This window comes from Tachyglossus aculeatus, chromosome 12, assembly GCF_015852505.1.
Source record: "Tachyglossus aculeatus isolate mTacAcu1 chromosome 12, mTacAcu1.pri, whole genome shotgun sequence".
NCBI classification, from domain to species: Eukaryota; Metazoa; Chordata; class Mammalia; order Monotremata; family Tachyglossidae; genus Tachyglossus; species Tachyglossus aculeatus.
Genome location: NC_052077.1, coordinates 43,822,159 through 43,838,475, shown reverse-complemented (window position 1 = coordinate 43,838,475; position 16,317 = coordinate 43,822,159). Strand labels below are relative to the sequence as shown.

The following is a 16,317-nucleotide window of genomic DNA, read 5'->3' as shown; positions in this document are numbered from 1 at the left end:
GCTCACCCAAGCCAAACTGAGTGGTCAATGCACTGGATAGGAATTCGATGATGTAAATTTTCTTCAGGGTGATTTAACTGATCTACTTTGGGGGGAAATGGTCCTGAGTGGACAAGTATTGGGTTCAAATGCCCAAAATCCCACAGAATCAATGAGGGAGTCTGAACTGGAATTCCTGGTGCTAATACCATGAAAAATAATAATTTCTAAAGTCCTATTTAAGGAATTCAGTGTTTTGCCTATACTGAGGGGAACCCAAGCTCATGAGCCCACTGTTGGGTAGGGACTGTCTCTATATGTTGCCAACTTGTATTTCCCAAGCGTTTAGGACAGTGCTCTGCACATAGTAAGCGCTCAATAAATACGATTGATTGATTGATTGATTTGCCAGCTGTGTACAAACACTGCATACTCCTTTCTTTTTGTATTGTTTTGTTTCGGATGATACTTGTTAAACGCTTACTAAGTGTCAGGCACCGTAAGTCTCCATCCCCCCCATCTTACCTCCTTCCCTTCCCCACAGCACCTGTATATATGTATATATGTTTGTACATATTGATTACTCTATTTATTTTACTTGTACATATCTATTCTATTTATTTTATTTTGTTAGTATGTTTGGTTTTGTTCTCTGTCTCCCCCTTTTAGACTGTGAGCCCACTGTTGGGTAGGGACTGTCTCTAGATGTTGCCAATTTGTACTTCCCAAGCGCTTAGTACAGTGCTCTGCACATAGTAAGCGCTCAATAAATATGATTGATGATGATGATGAGGCACCGTACTAAGCACTGGGGTGGATACAAGATCACCAGGTTGGACACAGTCCATGTCCCACACAGGACTCACAGCCTCAATCCCCATTTTACAGATGAGGTAACTGAGGCCCAGAGAAATGAAATGACTTGCCCAAGGTCACACAGAACCCAGGTCCCTCCGACTCCCAGACTCATGCTCCATCCAGCAGGCCACACTGCTTGTCAGCATACTCATATTTTATTTTATTTTATTATTTTGTTAATATGTTTTGTTTTGTCATCTGTCTCCCCCTTCTAGACTGTGAGCCCGCTGTTGGGTAGGGACCGTCTCTAGATGTTGCCGACTTGTACTTCCCAACCGCTTAGCCCAGTGCTCTGCACACAGTAAGCGCTCAATAAATACGATTGAATGAGTGAATGAATGAATAGGTTAGAATGCCAACTCCACCACATGTCTGCTGTGTGACCTTGGGCAAGTCACTTAACTTCTCTGAGCCTCAGTTACCTCATCTGTCAAATGGGGATGAAGACTGTGAGCCCCCCGTGGGACAACCTGATCACCTTGCATCCTCCCCCAGCGCTTAGAACAGTGCTTTGCACATAGTAAGTGCTTAACAAATGCCATCATCATTATTATTATTATAAAAATGGGGATTAAGACTGTGAGCCCCACGTGGGACAACCTGTTCACCCTGTAACCTCCCCAGCGCTTAGAACAGTGCTTGGCACATAGTAAGCGCTTAACAAATGCCGTCATTATTATTATTATTGTTATTATTAAGCGTGGCTCAGGGGAAAGAGCCCGGGCTGTGGAGTCAGAGTTCATGGGTTCAAATCCCGGCTCTGCCAACTGTCAGCTGTGTGACTTCGGGCAAGTCACTTCACTTCTCTGGGCCTCAGTTCCCTCATCTATCAAATGGGGATGAAGACTGTGAGCCCCACCGTGGGACAACCTGATCACCTTGTCCCTCCCCCAGAGCTTAGAACAGTGCTTTGCACATAGTAAACGCTTAACAAATGCCATTATTATTATTATTATTATTATTATTATTATTATTATTATTATTATTAAGGAGGAGGGCGGCCGGAGACTGACAGGTCGGGGGGCGGGGACACACTGGGGAGGGGGAGGAGGAGGAGGGCACGGGTTGATTGGCAGCCACTGGAGAGTCATTCATTAATTCATTCATTTATTCCATCGTATTTATTGAGCGCTTACTGTGTGCAGAGCACTGTACTAAGCGCTGGGGAGATTACAGGGTGATCGGGTGGTCCCACGGAGGGGCTCACAGTCTTAATCCCTATTTTACAGGTGAGGTAACTGAAGCACAGAAAAGCGAAGTGACTTGCCCAAAGTCACCCAGCTGACAAGTGGCGGAGCCGGGATTTGAACCCACGACCTCTGGCTCCACAGCCTGGGCTCTTTCCACTGAGCCTCGCTGCGTCTTAAAAACAATAAATACCATTGTTGATGATGATGATGATGATTGAAGATGATGATAATCAATCAATCAATCAATCGTATTTATTGAGCGCTTACTGTGTGCAGAGCACTGTACTAAGCGCTTGGGAAGTCCAAGTTGGCAACATCTAGAGACGGTCCCTACCCAACAGTGGGCTCACAGTCGAAAAGATAATGACTAACCCCCGACCCCCGGCCACGTCCTCCCCCGGGCCTGGAATGCCCCCAGTCCCTCTGCCCATCCGCCAAGCTCGCTCTCTTCCTCCCTTCAAGGCCCTGCTGAGAGCTCACCTCCTCCAGGAGGCCTTCCCAGACTGAGCCCTTCCTTCCTCTCCCCCTCGTCCCCCTCTCCATCCCCCCATCTTACCTCCCTCCCTTCCCCACAGCACCTGTATAGATGTATATATGTTTGTACATATTTTTTTTTACTCTATTTAATTTATTTGTACATATCTATTCTATTTATTTTATTTTGTTAGTATGTTTGGTTTTGTTCTCTGTCTCCCCCTTTTAGACTGTGAGCCCACTGTTGGGTAGGGACCGTCTCTATATGTTGCCAACTTGTACTTCCCAAGCGCTTAGTACAGTGCTCTGCACATAGTAAGCGCTCAATAAATACGATTGATGATGATGATGATGATGACTATGTATCAAGCACTGCCCAATGTAGTGGGTTAGATACAAGGTTTCTCCAAGGTTGGCCATCAGTCAGTACCTAGTCCCTTATCAATCAGTATTTATTGAGGCACTTACTAACTGTGTGCTTGAGCACCTTGTACTAAGCGCTTGGGATAAGTCCAAGTGTGGGCATACATATAGAGATACAGTCCCTACCCAACAGCGGGCTCAACCGTCTAAAATTGGGAGGACTGAGAGCAAAAACAAACATACCAAGAAATAAATGACAGAAAATAGAAAATAAAAATAAATAGAAATAGACAATAAATGAGAATATATGTACAAGTAAAATAAAATAGAGAAAATAAATCATCATCATCATCAATCGTATTTATTGAGCGCTTACTGTGTGCAGAGCACTGGACTAAGCGCTTGGGAAGTCCAAGTTGGCAACATATAGAGACAGTCCCTACCCAACAGTGGGCTCACAGTCTGAAAGGGGGAGACAGAGAACAAAACCAAACATACTAACAAAATAAAATAAATAGAATAGATTTGTACAAGTGAAATAAATAAATAAATAGAGTAATAAATATGTACAAACAAATATACATATACACAGGTGTCAAACACTGTTCTAAGCGCTGGGGTAGATACAGAGTCAGCAGGACGTCGCTACTGATGCCTGTTTACTTGTTTTGTGTCTGTCTCCCCACTCCTAAACTGGGAGCCCACTGTGGGCAGGGGATTGTCTCTGTTGCTGAATTGTACTTTCCTAAGCGTTTAGTCCACTGCTCTGCACACAGTAAGCGCTCAATAAATTCGGTTGAACGAATGAATGAATGAACGAACGCTTAGAATCAATCAATCATCAATCGTATTTATTGAGCGCTTACTGTGTGCAGAGCACTGTACTAAGCGCTTGGGAAGTCCAAGTTGGCAACACATAGAGACGGTCCCTACCCAACAGTGGGCTCACAGTCTAAAAGTGACTTAGAACAGCGCTTAGAACACTGTTTGGCACTTGGTAAGCGCTTAATAAATACCATTATTATTATTGTTATGAATGAATGTTTGTATACTCTATTTTATCTGTACATATTTATTCTATATATTTTATTTTGTTAATCTGTTTTGTTTTGTCGTCTGCCTCCCCCTTCTAGACTGTGAGCCCGCTGTTGGGTAGGGACCGGCTCTAGATGTTGCCAACTTGGACTGCTCGAGCGCTTAGTCCAGTGCTCCGCGCACAGTAAGCGCTCAATAAATACGATTGAATGAATGAATGGTTACTGTTGCTGTAGTTACGCCGGCGGGGGGGTGGGCGGGGCCCCCAGTGGAAGGTAATCATCAATCGTATTTATTGAGCGCTTACTATGTGCAGAGCACTGTACTAAGCGCTTGGGAAGTACAAATTGGCAACATATAGAGACAGTCGCCCCCTACTGGGGTGAGCCAATGGGAGGCCGGGGGCACGCTCCCAGACAGGCGTGAGCCAATGGGAATCCGGGACCCGCCCCCTGGGCTGTGTGAACCAATAGGAGGCAGGGACACGCCCCTAGGCAGGCGTGAGCCAATGGAAGGCCTGAACCCGCCCCCTGGCCGGCGTGAGCCAATGGGAGGCTGGGACACGCCCCCAGACAGGCGTGAGCCAATGGGAGGCCTGAACTCGCCCCCTGGCCGGGGCGAGCCAATGGGAAGCCGGGCCACGCCCCCATACCGGCGTGAGCCAATGGGAGGCCTGAACCCGCCCCCTGGCCGGGGCGAGCCAATGGGAGGTCGGGCCACGCCCCCAGGCCGGCTTGAGCCAAGGAAGGACGGCCCTCCTCCCCCAGTCGGCGTGAGCCAATGGGAGGCCGGACCCCGCCGGCTGGCCAGTGTGAGGAAACGGAGGCCGGGACACGCCCCCTGACCGGTGTGAACCAATGGGAGGCCTGAACCCGCCCCCTGGCCGGCGTGAGCCAACGGGAGGCCGGGACACTCCCCCAGACAGGCGTGAGCCAAAGGGAAGGGGTCGGTCACCGCCCCCAGGCCGGGGTGAGCCAATGGGAGGCCGGGAAACGCCCCCTGGCCGGTGTGAACCAATGGGAGGACGGGAAACGCCCCCAGGCCGTCGTGAGCCAATGGGAGGCCGGGAAACGCCCCCAGAAGGCATGAGCCAATGGGAGGCCTGAACCCGCCCCCTGGCCGGCGTGAGCCAATGGGAGGCCGGGACCCGACCCCAGACAGGCGTGAGCCAAAGGGAGGCCGGCCCCCGCCCCCCTACCGGCGTGAGCCAATGGGAGACCGGGACACGCCCCCCGGCCTGTGTACATATTTTTTACTCTATTTATTTATTTTATTTGTACATATCTATTCTGTTTTATTTTGTTAGTGTGTTTGGTTTTGTTCTCCGTCTCCCCCTTTTAGACTGTGAGCCCACTGTTGGGTAGGGACTGCCTCTATATGTTGCCAACTTGTACTTCCCAAGCGCTTAGTCCAGTGCTCTGCACAGAGTAAGCGCTCAATAAATACGATTGATGATGATGATGATGATGATGATATAGAGACAGTCCCTACCCAACAGTGGGCTCACAGTCTAAAAGGGGGAGACAGAGAACAAAACCAAGCATACTAACAAAATAAAATAAATAGAATATGCATATGTACAAGTAAAATAAATAAATAAATAAATAAAGTAATAAATATGTACAAACATATATACATACATACAGGTGCAGTGGGGAAGGGAAGGAGGTGGAGAGGAGGACGAGGGGGAGAGGAAGGAAGGGGCATCGTTCCCACAACGTTCTGTGATCTGATTCAGCTCAACGGAAAGACAAATTGTGCTTTTAATAATAATAATAATGACGGCATTTGTTAAGCGCTTACTGTTATTACTCTATTTATTTTACTTGTCCATATCTATCCTATTTATTTTATTTTGTCGGTATGTTTGGTTTTGTTCTCCGTCTCCCCCTTTCAGACTGTGAGCCCCCTGGGGGGTAGGGACCGTCTCTAGATGTTGCCAACTTGGACTTCCCGAGCGCTTAGTCCAGGGCTCTGCACACCGTAAGCGCTCAGGAAATACGATTGATGACGACGATGAGCCAATAGAAGCCGGGCCCCGCCCCCAGGCCGGCGTGGGCCAATGGGAGGCCGGGCCCCTCTCGCGGGCGCCGCGGCGCGAGCGCCATTCAGGCGTCACGTGACGCGGAACGTGGCGTGTGTGTGTGTGTGTGTGTGTGTGTGTGTGTGTGTGTGTTGGGGGCGGGGCCCGTCGCTAGGCGGGGGCGCGCGCGCGCGCACGCGGGAGGGGCGCTCAGTACAGTGGTCGGATCCGCCGCGGACGCGTCGGCCGGATCCGGTGAGTGTCCGCGACCCTTCCCCGGACCCCCCTGGGGACCCCTACCCCCCAACTGGCCCTACTGAGAGCTCACCTCCTCCAGGAGGCCTTCCCAGACTGAGCCCCTTCTTTCCTCTCCCCCTCGTCCCCCTCTCCATCCTCCCGTCTTCCCTCCTTCCCTTCCCCACAGCACCTGTATATATGTATATATGGTTGTACATATTTATTACTCTATTTATCTATTTATTTTACTTGTACATTTCTATCCTACTTATTTTATTTTGTTGGTATGTTTGGTTCTGTTCTCTGTCTCCCCCTTTTAGACTGTGAGCCCACCGTTGGGTAGGGACTGTCTCTATGTGATGCCAATTTGGACTTCCCAAGCGCTTAGTACAGTGCTCTGCACATAGTAAGCGCTCAATAAATACGATTGATGATGATGATTACTCTATTTATTTATTTTACTTGTACATATCTATTCTATTTATTTTATTTCGTTAGTCTGTTCGGTTTTGTTCTCTGTCTCCCCCTTTTAGACTGTGAGCCCGCTGTTGGGTAGGGACTGTCTCTATATGTTGCCAACTTGTACTTCCCAAGCGCTTAGTACAGTGCTCTGCACACAGTAAGCGCTCAATAACACCTCCTCCAGGAGGCCTTCCCACACTGAGCCCCTTCCTTCCTCTCCCCCTCGTCCCCCTCTCCATCCCCCCATCTTACCTCCTTCCCTTCCCCACAGCACCTGTATAGATGTTCGTACATATTTATCACTCTATTTATTTTACTCGTCCATATCTATTCTATTTATTTTATTTCGTTAGTCTGTTTGGTTTTGTTCTCTGTCTCCCCCTTTTAGACTGTGAGCCCGCTGTTGGGTAGGGACTGTCTCTATATGTTGCCAATTTGTACTTCCCAAGCGCTTAGTACAGTGCTCTGCACATACTAAGCGCTCAATAAATACGATTGATGATGATGATGTTTGTACATATTTGTCACTCTATTTATTTCTTTTACTTGTACATATCTATTCTATTTATTTTATTTCGTTAGTATGTTTGGTTTTGTTCTCTGTCTCCCCCTTTTAGACTGTGAGCCCACTGTTGGGTAGGGACTGTCTCTATGTGTTGCCAATTTGTACTTCCCAAGCGCTTAGTACAGTGCTCTGCACATAGTAAGCGCTCAATTTATTTATTTTACTTGTACATTTCTATCCTACTTATTTTATTTTGTTGGTATGTTTGGTTCTGTTCTCTGTCTCCCCCCTTTTAGACTGTGAGCCCACTGTTGGGTAGGGACTGTCTCTATGTGATGCCAATTTGGACTTCCCAAGCGCTTAGTACAGTGCTCTGCACATACTAAGCGCTCAATAAATACGATTGATGATGATGATGACCCCCATCTCCCAACGCCCGGATCCCCTGGGGCCCCCGGACCCCCAAAGCCCAGACCCCCTTGGGGACCCCGGCTCCCCTCCGCCCGGGCCCCCAAAGCCCAGGCCTCCCTGGGGACCCCGGACCCCCCTAGAGACCCCCGTCCCCCAATGCCCGAACGCCCTGGGGACCCCGGACCCCCCAAAGCCCAGACCCCCTGGGGGACCCCGGACCCCCCTAGGGACCCTCATCCCCTATCACCCGGACTCCCTGGGGACTCCAGACCCCCTCCGCCAGTACCCCCTGGGGACCCCGGCCCCCCAAAGCCCAGACCCCCTTGGGGACCCCGGACCCCCCTGGGAACCCCCATCCCCCAACGCCCGGACCCCCAAAGCCCAGACCCCCTTGGGGACCCCGGACCCCCAAAGCCCAGACCTCCCTGGGGACCCCGGACCTCCCTAGGGACCCCCATCCCCTATCGCCTGGACTCCCTGGGGACCTCGGGCCCCTAAAGCCCAGACCCCCGGGGACCCCGGCCCCCCTCTGCCAGGACCCCCTGGGGACCCCGGCCCCCCAAAGCCCAGACCTCCTTGGGGACCCCGGGCCCCCCTGGGAACCCCCATCCCCCACAGCCCGGGCCCCCAAAGCCCAGACCCCCTTGGGGACCCCGGACCCCCAAAGCCCAGACCTCCCTGGGGACCCCGGACCCCCCTAGGGACCCCCATCCCCTATCGCCCGGACTCCCTGGGGACCTCGGACCCCTAAAGCCCAGACCCCCAGGGACCCCGGCCCCCCCTCCACCAGGACCCCCTGGGGACCCCGGACCCCCAAAGCCCAGACCTCCCTGGGGACCCCGGACCCTCTCCGCCCGGACCCCCCTAGAGACCCCCATCCCCCAACGCCCAGACCCCCAAAACCCAGACCCCCGGGGACCCCGGACCCCCACCGACAAGACCCCCTGGGGACCAGACCCCCAATCAATCAATCAATCAATCAATCGTATTTATTGAGCACTTACTGTGTGCAGAGCACTGTACTAAGCGCTTGGGAAGTCCAAGTTGGCAACATATAGAGACAGTCCCTACCCAACAGTGGGCTCACAGTCTAAAAGGGGGAGACAGAGACCCCCCACCGCCCACCCCCCATCCAGAGCCCCTTGGCACCTCTGACCCCCCTAGCCCCCCCAGGGTCCCTCCCCTGTCCACCCCTCAGAGTCAGCTCCTCCTCAAGGGACCCTCACCCCAAAGCAGTGCTTGGCACATAGTAAGCGCTTAACAAATATGAGCCCAATGTTGGGTAGGGACCGTCTCCATATGTTGCCAATTTGTACTTCCCAAGCGCTTAGTCCAGTGCTCTGCACATAGTAAGCGCTCAATAAATCCGATTGATGATGATGATGAAATACCCTCGTCGTCATCATCATCATTATTATTAATAATAATAATAATAATGGCATTTATTAAGCACTTTGTGCAAAGCACTGTTTAAGCGCTGGGGAGGTTACAAGGTGATCAGGTTGTCCCACAGGGGGCTCACAGTCTTCACCCCCATTTTACAGATGAAGTCATTGAGGCGCAGGCAAGTCAAGTGACTTCATTCATTCAGTCGTATTTATTGAGCGCTTACTGTGTGCAGAGCACTGGACTAAGCGCTTGGGAAGTACAAGTCGGCAACATATAGACACGGTCCCTACCCAACAACGGGCTCAGAGTCTAGAAGGGAGAGACAGAGAAGAAAACAAAACATGTGGACAGGTGTCAAGTCGTCATCCTTACTCCTTTCCCTCCATGTCTGATAGTCATCATCATCATCAATCGTATTTATTGAGCGCTTACTATGTGCAGAGCACTGTACTAAGTGCTTGGGAAGTACAAATTGGCAACATATAGAGACAGTCCCTACCCAACAGTGGGCTCACAGTCTAAAAGGGGGAGACAGAGAACAAAACCAAACATACTAACAAAATAAAATAAATAGAATAGATATGTGTAGGTTAAACAAATAAATAAATAGAGTAATAAATATGTACAAACATATATACAGGTGCTGTGGGGAAGGGAAGGAGGTAAGATGGGGGGATGGAGGGGGGACGAGGGGGAGAGGAAGGAAGGGGCTCACAAGCGAGAGGTTGGCGATGAGATAGATGAGATTGTAGTACTGTACTTCCCAAGCGCTTAGTACAGTGCTCTGCACACAGTAAGCGCTCAATAAATACGATTGAATGAATGAATTATATGGGGAGCAGGCCTGGGTCGCTGTCCCCATGGCAACCCCACCCACCAACTATTCACCAGTGACATTATTCAAAATCGCAAAAAGGAAAGACATGGGATGTTAATAATTGCACCAATAATTTGTTAAAACTTTGCAGTTTTTCTACAAGGGGGGTCATATGATGTGCAGCCCATCCGCATTTGCGTTGTTTGACTTGGAATTCTGCCGTTTACTCCTACTATTATTAATAACGGTAATTGTGGTATTTGTTAAGCACTTACATCCTGCCAGGCACTGTACTACAGCCTGGAGTGGATACGGGCAAATCGGGGAGGACACGGTCCCTGTAATGCAGGGGGCTCACAGTCTTAATCTCCATTTTACAGATGAGGGAACTGAGGCACGGGGAAGTGAAGTGACTTGCCCGAGGTCACACAGCAGACAAGTGGCGGAGCCGGGATTAGAACCCAGGTCCTTCTGGCTCTCAGGCCTGTGATCTATCCACTAAGCTGTGATCTATCCACTACGATTATCGAGGTCATCAGATTCATCATAATGGCATTTATTAAGCGCTTACTATGCGCAAAGCGCCGTTCTAAGCGCTGGGGAGGTTACAAGGTGATCAGGTTGTCCCACGGGGGGCTCACAGTCTTCATCCCCATTTTACCGATGAGGGAACTGAGGCCCAGAGAATCAATCAATCAATCAATCATATTGAGCGCTTACTATGTGCAGAGCACTGTACTAAGCGCTTGGGTAGTACAAATTGGCAACATATAGAGACAGTCCCTATCGAACAGTGGGCTCACAGTCTAAAAGCCCTGCTGAGAGCTCACCTCCTCCAGGAGGCCTTCCCAGACTGAGCCCCTTCCTTCCTCTCCCCCTCGTCCCCCTCTCCATCCCCCCATCTTACCTCCTTCCCTTCCCCACAGCACCTGTATATATGGATATATGGTTGTACATATTTATTACTCTATTTATTTATTTATTTATTTTACTTGTACATTTCTATCCTATTTATTTTATTTTGTTGGTATGTTTGGTTCTGTTCTCTGTCTCCCCCTTTTAGACTGTGAGCCCACTGTCGGGTAGGGACTGTCTCTATTTGTTACAAATTTGTACTTCCCAAGCGCTTAGTACAGTGCTCTGCACATAGTAAGCGCTCAATAAATACGATTGATGATGATGATGATACCTGTCCTAGCACTTAGTACAGTGACCGGCACATACGAAGTGCTTAAATACCACAATTAGTAACAACTTTCTGGCACCCGATCTCAAGGAAAATATTCTTCCTGGGTCTGCTTTAGCGCAGAGTGAGTTAGGGTATTACCACTAGATAGTGAACTCCTACAAGGCAGGGAGACTGTGAGCCCACTGTCGGGTAGGGACCCTCTCTAGATGTTGCCAACTTGGACTTCCCAAGCGCTTAGTCCAGTGCTCTGCACCCAGTAAGCGCTCAATAAATACGATTGAATGAATGAATGAACCAGTGATATTTACTGAGCGCTTATCATGAGCAGCAGTGTGGCTCAGTGGAAAGAGCCCGGGCTTTGGAGTCAGAGGTCACGGGTTCAAGTCCCGGCTCCACCAACTGTCAGCCGGGTGACTTTGGACAAGTCACTTCACTTCTCTGGGCCTCAGTTACCTCACTTGTAAAATGGGATGAAGACTGTGAGCCCCCCGTGGGACAACCTGATTACCTTGTAACCTCCCCAGCGCTTAGAACAGTACTTTGCGCGTAGTAAGTGCTTAATAAATGCCATTATTATTATTATGTCCAGAGCACTGTACTAAACACTGTATATATGTATATATGGTTGTACATATTTATTACTCTATTTATTTATTTATTTATTTATCTTGTCCATTTCTATCCTATTTATTTTATTTTGTTGGTATGTTTGGTTCTGTTCTCTGTCTCCCCCTTTTAGACTGTGAGCCCACTGTTGGGTAGGGACTGTCTCTATGTGTTGCCAGTTTGTACTTCCCAAGCGCTTAGTGCAGTGCTCTGCACATAGTAAGCGCTCAATAAATACGATTGATTGATTGATTGAAACGCCTGGGAGAATACAAGACAACAGATTTGGCAGACACGTTCCCTGCCCTGACCTTAGAGTCTAGAGGGAGAGGCAGACATTAATATAATAATCGCAAATGTTAAGCGCTTACTATGTACAAAGCACTGTTCTAAGCGCTAGGGAGGATACAAGGTAATCAGGTTGTCCCACTTGGGGCTCACAGTCTTAATCCCCATTTTACAGACGAGGGAACTGAGGCCCAGAGAAGTGAAGTGACTTGTCCAAAGTCGCACAGCGGACAAGCGGCGGAGCGGGATTTGAACCCATGGCCTCGGTCTCCCAAGCCCGTGCGCTTTCCACTGAGCCACGCTGCTTCTCTATCCTCAAATATTGGAAGATTGAGATGCTAAGGCAGGTCTGGTGGCTCCCAGGCACTGGAATTTTTAATTTTGCCTCCTGTCCAGGGAGCAGAAGGGAGTCTTCTAAGTAAGAGGGGTTCCCAGTTGGTTGGCATCTGGGGAAGGATTACAGTTTTCAGCAGGAGACCCCGAGAGCCAGAGTCCATCATCAATCATCATCATCAATCGTATTTATTGAGCGCTTACTATGTGCAGAGCACTGTACTAAGCGCTTGGGAAGTCCAAATTGGCAACATCTAGAGACAGTCCCTACCCAACAGTGGGCTCACAGTCTAAAAGGGGGAGACAGAGAACAAAACCAAACATACTAACAAAATAAAATAAATAGAATAGATATGGACAAGTAAAATAAATAAATAGAGTAATAAATCTGTACAAACATATATACATCTATACAGGTGCTGTGGGGAAGGGAAGGAGGTAAGAAGGGGGGGATGGAGAGGGGGACGAGGGGGAGAGGAAGGAAGGGGCTCAGTCTGGGAAGGCCTCCTGGAGGAGGAAACAACAACTTGTTCCTAATCTTGATCCCAACCCTTTTTATCATATTTGTTGAAATATATATATTTATTATATTTATGTCTATATCTATATATCATCATCATCATCAATCGTATTTATTGAGCGCTTACTATGTGCAGAGCACTGTACTAAGCGCTTGGGAAGTACAAATTGGCAACATATAGAGACAGGTCCCTACCCAACAGTGGGCTCACAGTCTAAAAGGGGGAGACAGAGAACAAACCAAACATACTAACAAAATAAAAAAAAATATATATATATAATGGCATTTATTGAGCACTTACTATGTGCAAAGCACTGTTCTAAGTGCTGGGGAGGTTACAAGGTGATCAGGTAGTCCCACAGGGGGCTCCCAGTCTTCATCCCCATTTTACAGATGAGGTAACTGAGGCCCAGAAAAGTGAAATGACTTGCCCAAAGTCACACAGCTGACAAGTGGTGGAGCCGGGATTTGAACCCATGACCTCGGACTCCAAAGCCCAGGCTCTTTCCACTGAGCCACGCTTACTCTGTAAGCGTTACTTACTCTGTAAGTCCACTCAGAATGCCTCTCGGAAGGAGTGAAGAGCACAAATTGGGCTCACGGTTTTAATCCCCATTTGACAGATGGGGGAACTGAGGCCCAGAGAAGTGAAGTGACTCACTCAAGGTCACCTAGCAGACAAGTAGAATCCATATCTTTCTGACTCCCGGGCTCTTTCCGTTAGACCACCGTCCCGGATTTTGGGGAGGCACTATTCTGAAAGAGTTCTGTTCTGTTGGGCTTGATTGCAATGAACTTTTCTCAGTGGAAAGAGCCGGGCTTTGGAGTCAGAGGTCATGGGTTCAAATCCCGGCTCCGCCACTTGTCGGCTGTGTGACTTTGGGCAAGTCACTTAACTTCTCTGTGCCTCAGTTACCTCATATGCAAAATGGGGATTAAGACTGTGAGCCCCCCATGGGACAATAATAATAATAATAATAATAATGATGGCATTTATTAAGCGCTTACTATGTGCAAAGCACTGTTCTAAGCGCTGGGGAGGTTACAAGGTGATCAGGTTGTCCCATGGGGGGCTCACAGTCCTAATCCCCATTTTACAGATGAGGTCACTGAGGCACAGAGAAGTGAAGTGACTTGCCCAAAGTCACACAGCTGACAGTTGCCGGAGCCGGGATTTGAACCCATGACCTCTGACTCCAAAGCCCGGGCTCTTTCCATTGAGCCACGCTGCTTCTCCTTACCTGATCACCTTGTAACCTCCCCAGTGCTTAGAACAGTGCTTTGCACGTAGTAAGTGCTTAACAAATGCCATCATTATTAGAGAAGCAGCGTGGCTCAGTGGAAAGAGCACGGGCTTACGAGTCAGAGGTCAAGGGTTCGAATCCCGGCTCCACCACAAGTCTGCTGTGTGACCTTGGGAAAGTCACTTAACTTCTCTGAGCCTCAGTTCCCTCATCTGTAAAAATGGGGATTAAGACTGTGAGCCCCATGTGGGACAACTTGGTCACATTGTATCCCCCCCAGCGCTTAGAACAGTGCTTTGCACATAGTAAGCGCTTAACAAATGCCATTATTATTATTATTATTATTATTATTTTCCTGTTTCCTCAGGGCTTCAGCTGAGAACCTCTCTTAGCATCATGTACCGGTTTGGATACGTGCCTGAAGAGGAAGTAGACCATTCTTTCTTCGATAGCGACTATGAGGAAAAGATGGAGCGAGATAGACGTGGCAGTTCGTGGGTTTACAAGGGAAACCCGGAGCCCAGAAATTTCTGTGTGAGACTGGACGCGGGAATAATGAACCGTGGTTCCCCCGGATGTGGAAATAACGGGAAGGCGTCGCTGGAAAAGCGTTCTGCGAGCCGCGGCTCGGAGGCCAACGGAAATACTTTGCCCGCGATGGTGTCTCCGAGACCGGGGAGCAGGCCGGCGTCGAGCCTGAAGATCTACTCGGCCACCCCCAAGAGAATCCCTAAGGTAGGACGAGGCAGCGGAGACGAAGACGATACCGACGAAGAGGAAAGGAGGAACGAAGGGAGGAAAAGGTGCCCCAGGCCGAAGACGGCTAGACCGTCGAGAGGCCTAAAGCCGGGCCCGCGGACCGAAGAGAGCCGAATGAGCTCGCCGGCATCCACCGGTTCCTCTTCCTCATCTCCTTCCTCCCCTCTGTCATCCTCCTCCTCGACCTGCTCCGAAATCGAGACGGAGATGAGCGGGTCCGTTTCGTCCCACGGGTCGCCCAAGAGGAGCGACTCCAGCCCGGCCGCGCCGCCGGCCAGGCCCGCCTCCCCGGCGTCGGGGGGGAGAGCCGAGCAGGGCGACGCCGCGGACGACGGAGCCGAAGCCGCCGTGACCCCCCGGGCGGCTCCGGACGCCGGCCCCGCGCGGTCTCTGCAGCTCGCCTCGTCCAGCGAGGCGAAAACCGGAGCGAGGAGGCCGGAGAGCGTAGGCCGGGGAGGAGCGCCGGACCCGCGGGGCCGGACAAAGCTTCCCAAGCTCGGGACCTCCCCGCCTGACTCCTCGAAACCCGAAGGGAGCCGCAAACGCGATCCGAAACTCGTGCAGGAGGAGGAGGAGGAGGAGGAGGCTTCCATCCCTCCCCAGGCCAGGGAGGAGAAAGAGGAGGAGGAGGCAGATGGGCAACTGAATAACTTTTTGAAAGGTAATTTTTGCCCACCCCTTATTTCACCGTTTGAATCGACGGTATCAAAAAGAAGCAGCCTGGTTCATCATCAATCGTATGTATTGAGCGCTTACTGTGTGCAGAGCACTGTACCGAGCGCTTGGGAAGTACAAGCTGGCAACATATAGAGACGGTCCCTACCCGACAACGGGCTCACAGTCTAAAAGGGAAAGAGGTTCAGTGGAAAGAGCGCGGGCTTTGGAGTCAGAGGTCATCATCATCATCATCAATCGTATTTATTGAGCGCTTACTATGTGCAGAGCACTGTGCCAAGCGCTTGGGAAGTACAAATCGGCAACATATAGAGACAGTCCCTACCCAACAACGGGCTCACAGTCTAAAAGGGAAAGAGGTTCAGTGGAAAGAGCGCGGGCTTTGGAGTCAGAGGTCATCATCATCATCATCAATCGTATTTATTGAGCGCTTACTATGTGCAGAGCACTGTGCTAAGCGCTTGGGAAGTACAAATTGGCAACATATAGAGACAGTCCCTACCCAACAACGGGCTCACAGTCTAAAAGGGAAAGAGGTTCAGTGGAAAGAGCGCGGGCTTTGGAGTCAGAGGTCATCATCATCATCATCAGTCGTATTTATTGAGCGCTTACTATGTGCAGAGCACTGTGCCAAGCGCTTGGGAAGTACAAATCGGCAACATATAGAGACAGTCCCTACCCAACAGTGGGCTTACAGTCTAAAAAGGGGAGACAGAGAACAAAACCAAACATACCAACAAAATAAAATAAATAGAATAGATATGTACAAATAAAATAAATACAAATCCCGGCTCTGCCACTTATCAGCTGTGTGACTGGGCGAGTCACTTAACATATTTATTACTCTATTTATTTTACTTGTACATATCTATTCTATTTATTTTATTTTGTTAGGATGTGTGGTTTTGTTGTCTGTCTCCCCCTTTTAGACTGTGAGCCCGCTGTTGGGTAGGGACCGTC

At 49.7% G+C, this 16,317-nt stretch overlaps 2 protein-coding genes across 2 annotated transcripts in view; both read left to right on the top strand.

Moving 5' to 3' along the window:
* Positions 1-4,407: 4,407 nt before the first annotated feature.
* LOC119935651 (proline-rich protein 2-like) lies at positions 4,408-7,985 on the top strand. Its single transcript, XM_038755071.1, has 4 exons — positions 4,408-4,710; positions 4,821-4,946; positions 5,948-6,018; positions 7,595-7,985. The coding sequence occupies exons 1-4, from the start codon at positions 4,408-4,410 to the stop codon at positions 7,983-7,985; spliced, it is 891 nt and encodes a 296-aa protein (XP_038610999.1).
* Positions 6,172-16,317, top strand: part of CFAP97 (cilia and flagella associated protein 97) — a 32,611-nt gene continuing 22,465 nt past the window's right edge. Inside the window, exons 1-2 of the mRNA XM_038755168.1 lie at positions 6,172-6,177; positions 14,291-15,343. Of these exons, the coding sequence (XP_038611096.1) occupies positions 14,320-15,343 (1,024 nt within the window). The 5' untranslated portion in view covers positions 6,172-6,177; positions 14,291-14,319. The remainder of the gene's footprint in view (positions 6,178-14,290; positions 15,344-16,317) is intronic.

What these genes read in the sequence shown, in the direction of transcription:
- LOC119935651 (XM_038755071.1), top strand. Translation starts at nt 4,408, where the DNA reads ATGGAAGGCCTGAACCCGCCCCCTGGCCGGCGTGAGCCAATGGGAGGC. An exon ending in GGAAACGCCCCCAGGCCGTC is followed by an intron (nt 4,947 to 5,947) that starts GTGAGCCAATGG and finishes CCCCGCCCCCAG; the next exon opens with GCCGGCGTGGGCCAATGGGA. An exon ending in GAGCGCCATTCAGGCGTCAC is followed by an intron (nt 6,019 to 7,594) that starts GTGACGCGGAAC and finishes GGACCCCCAAAG; the next exon opens with CCCAGACCCCCTTGGGGACC.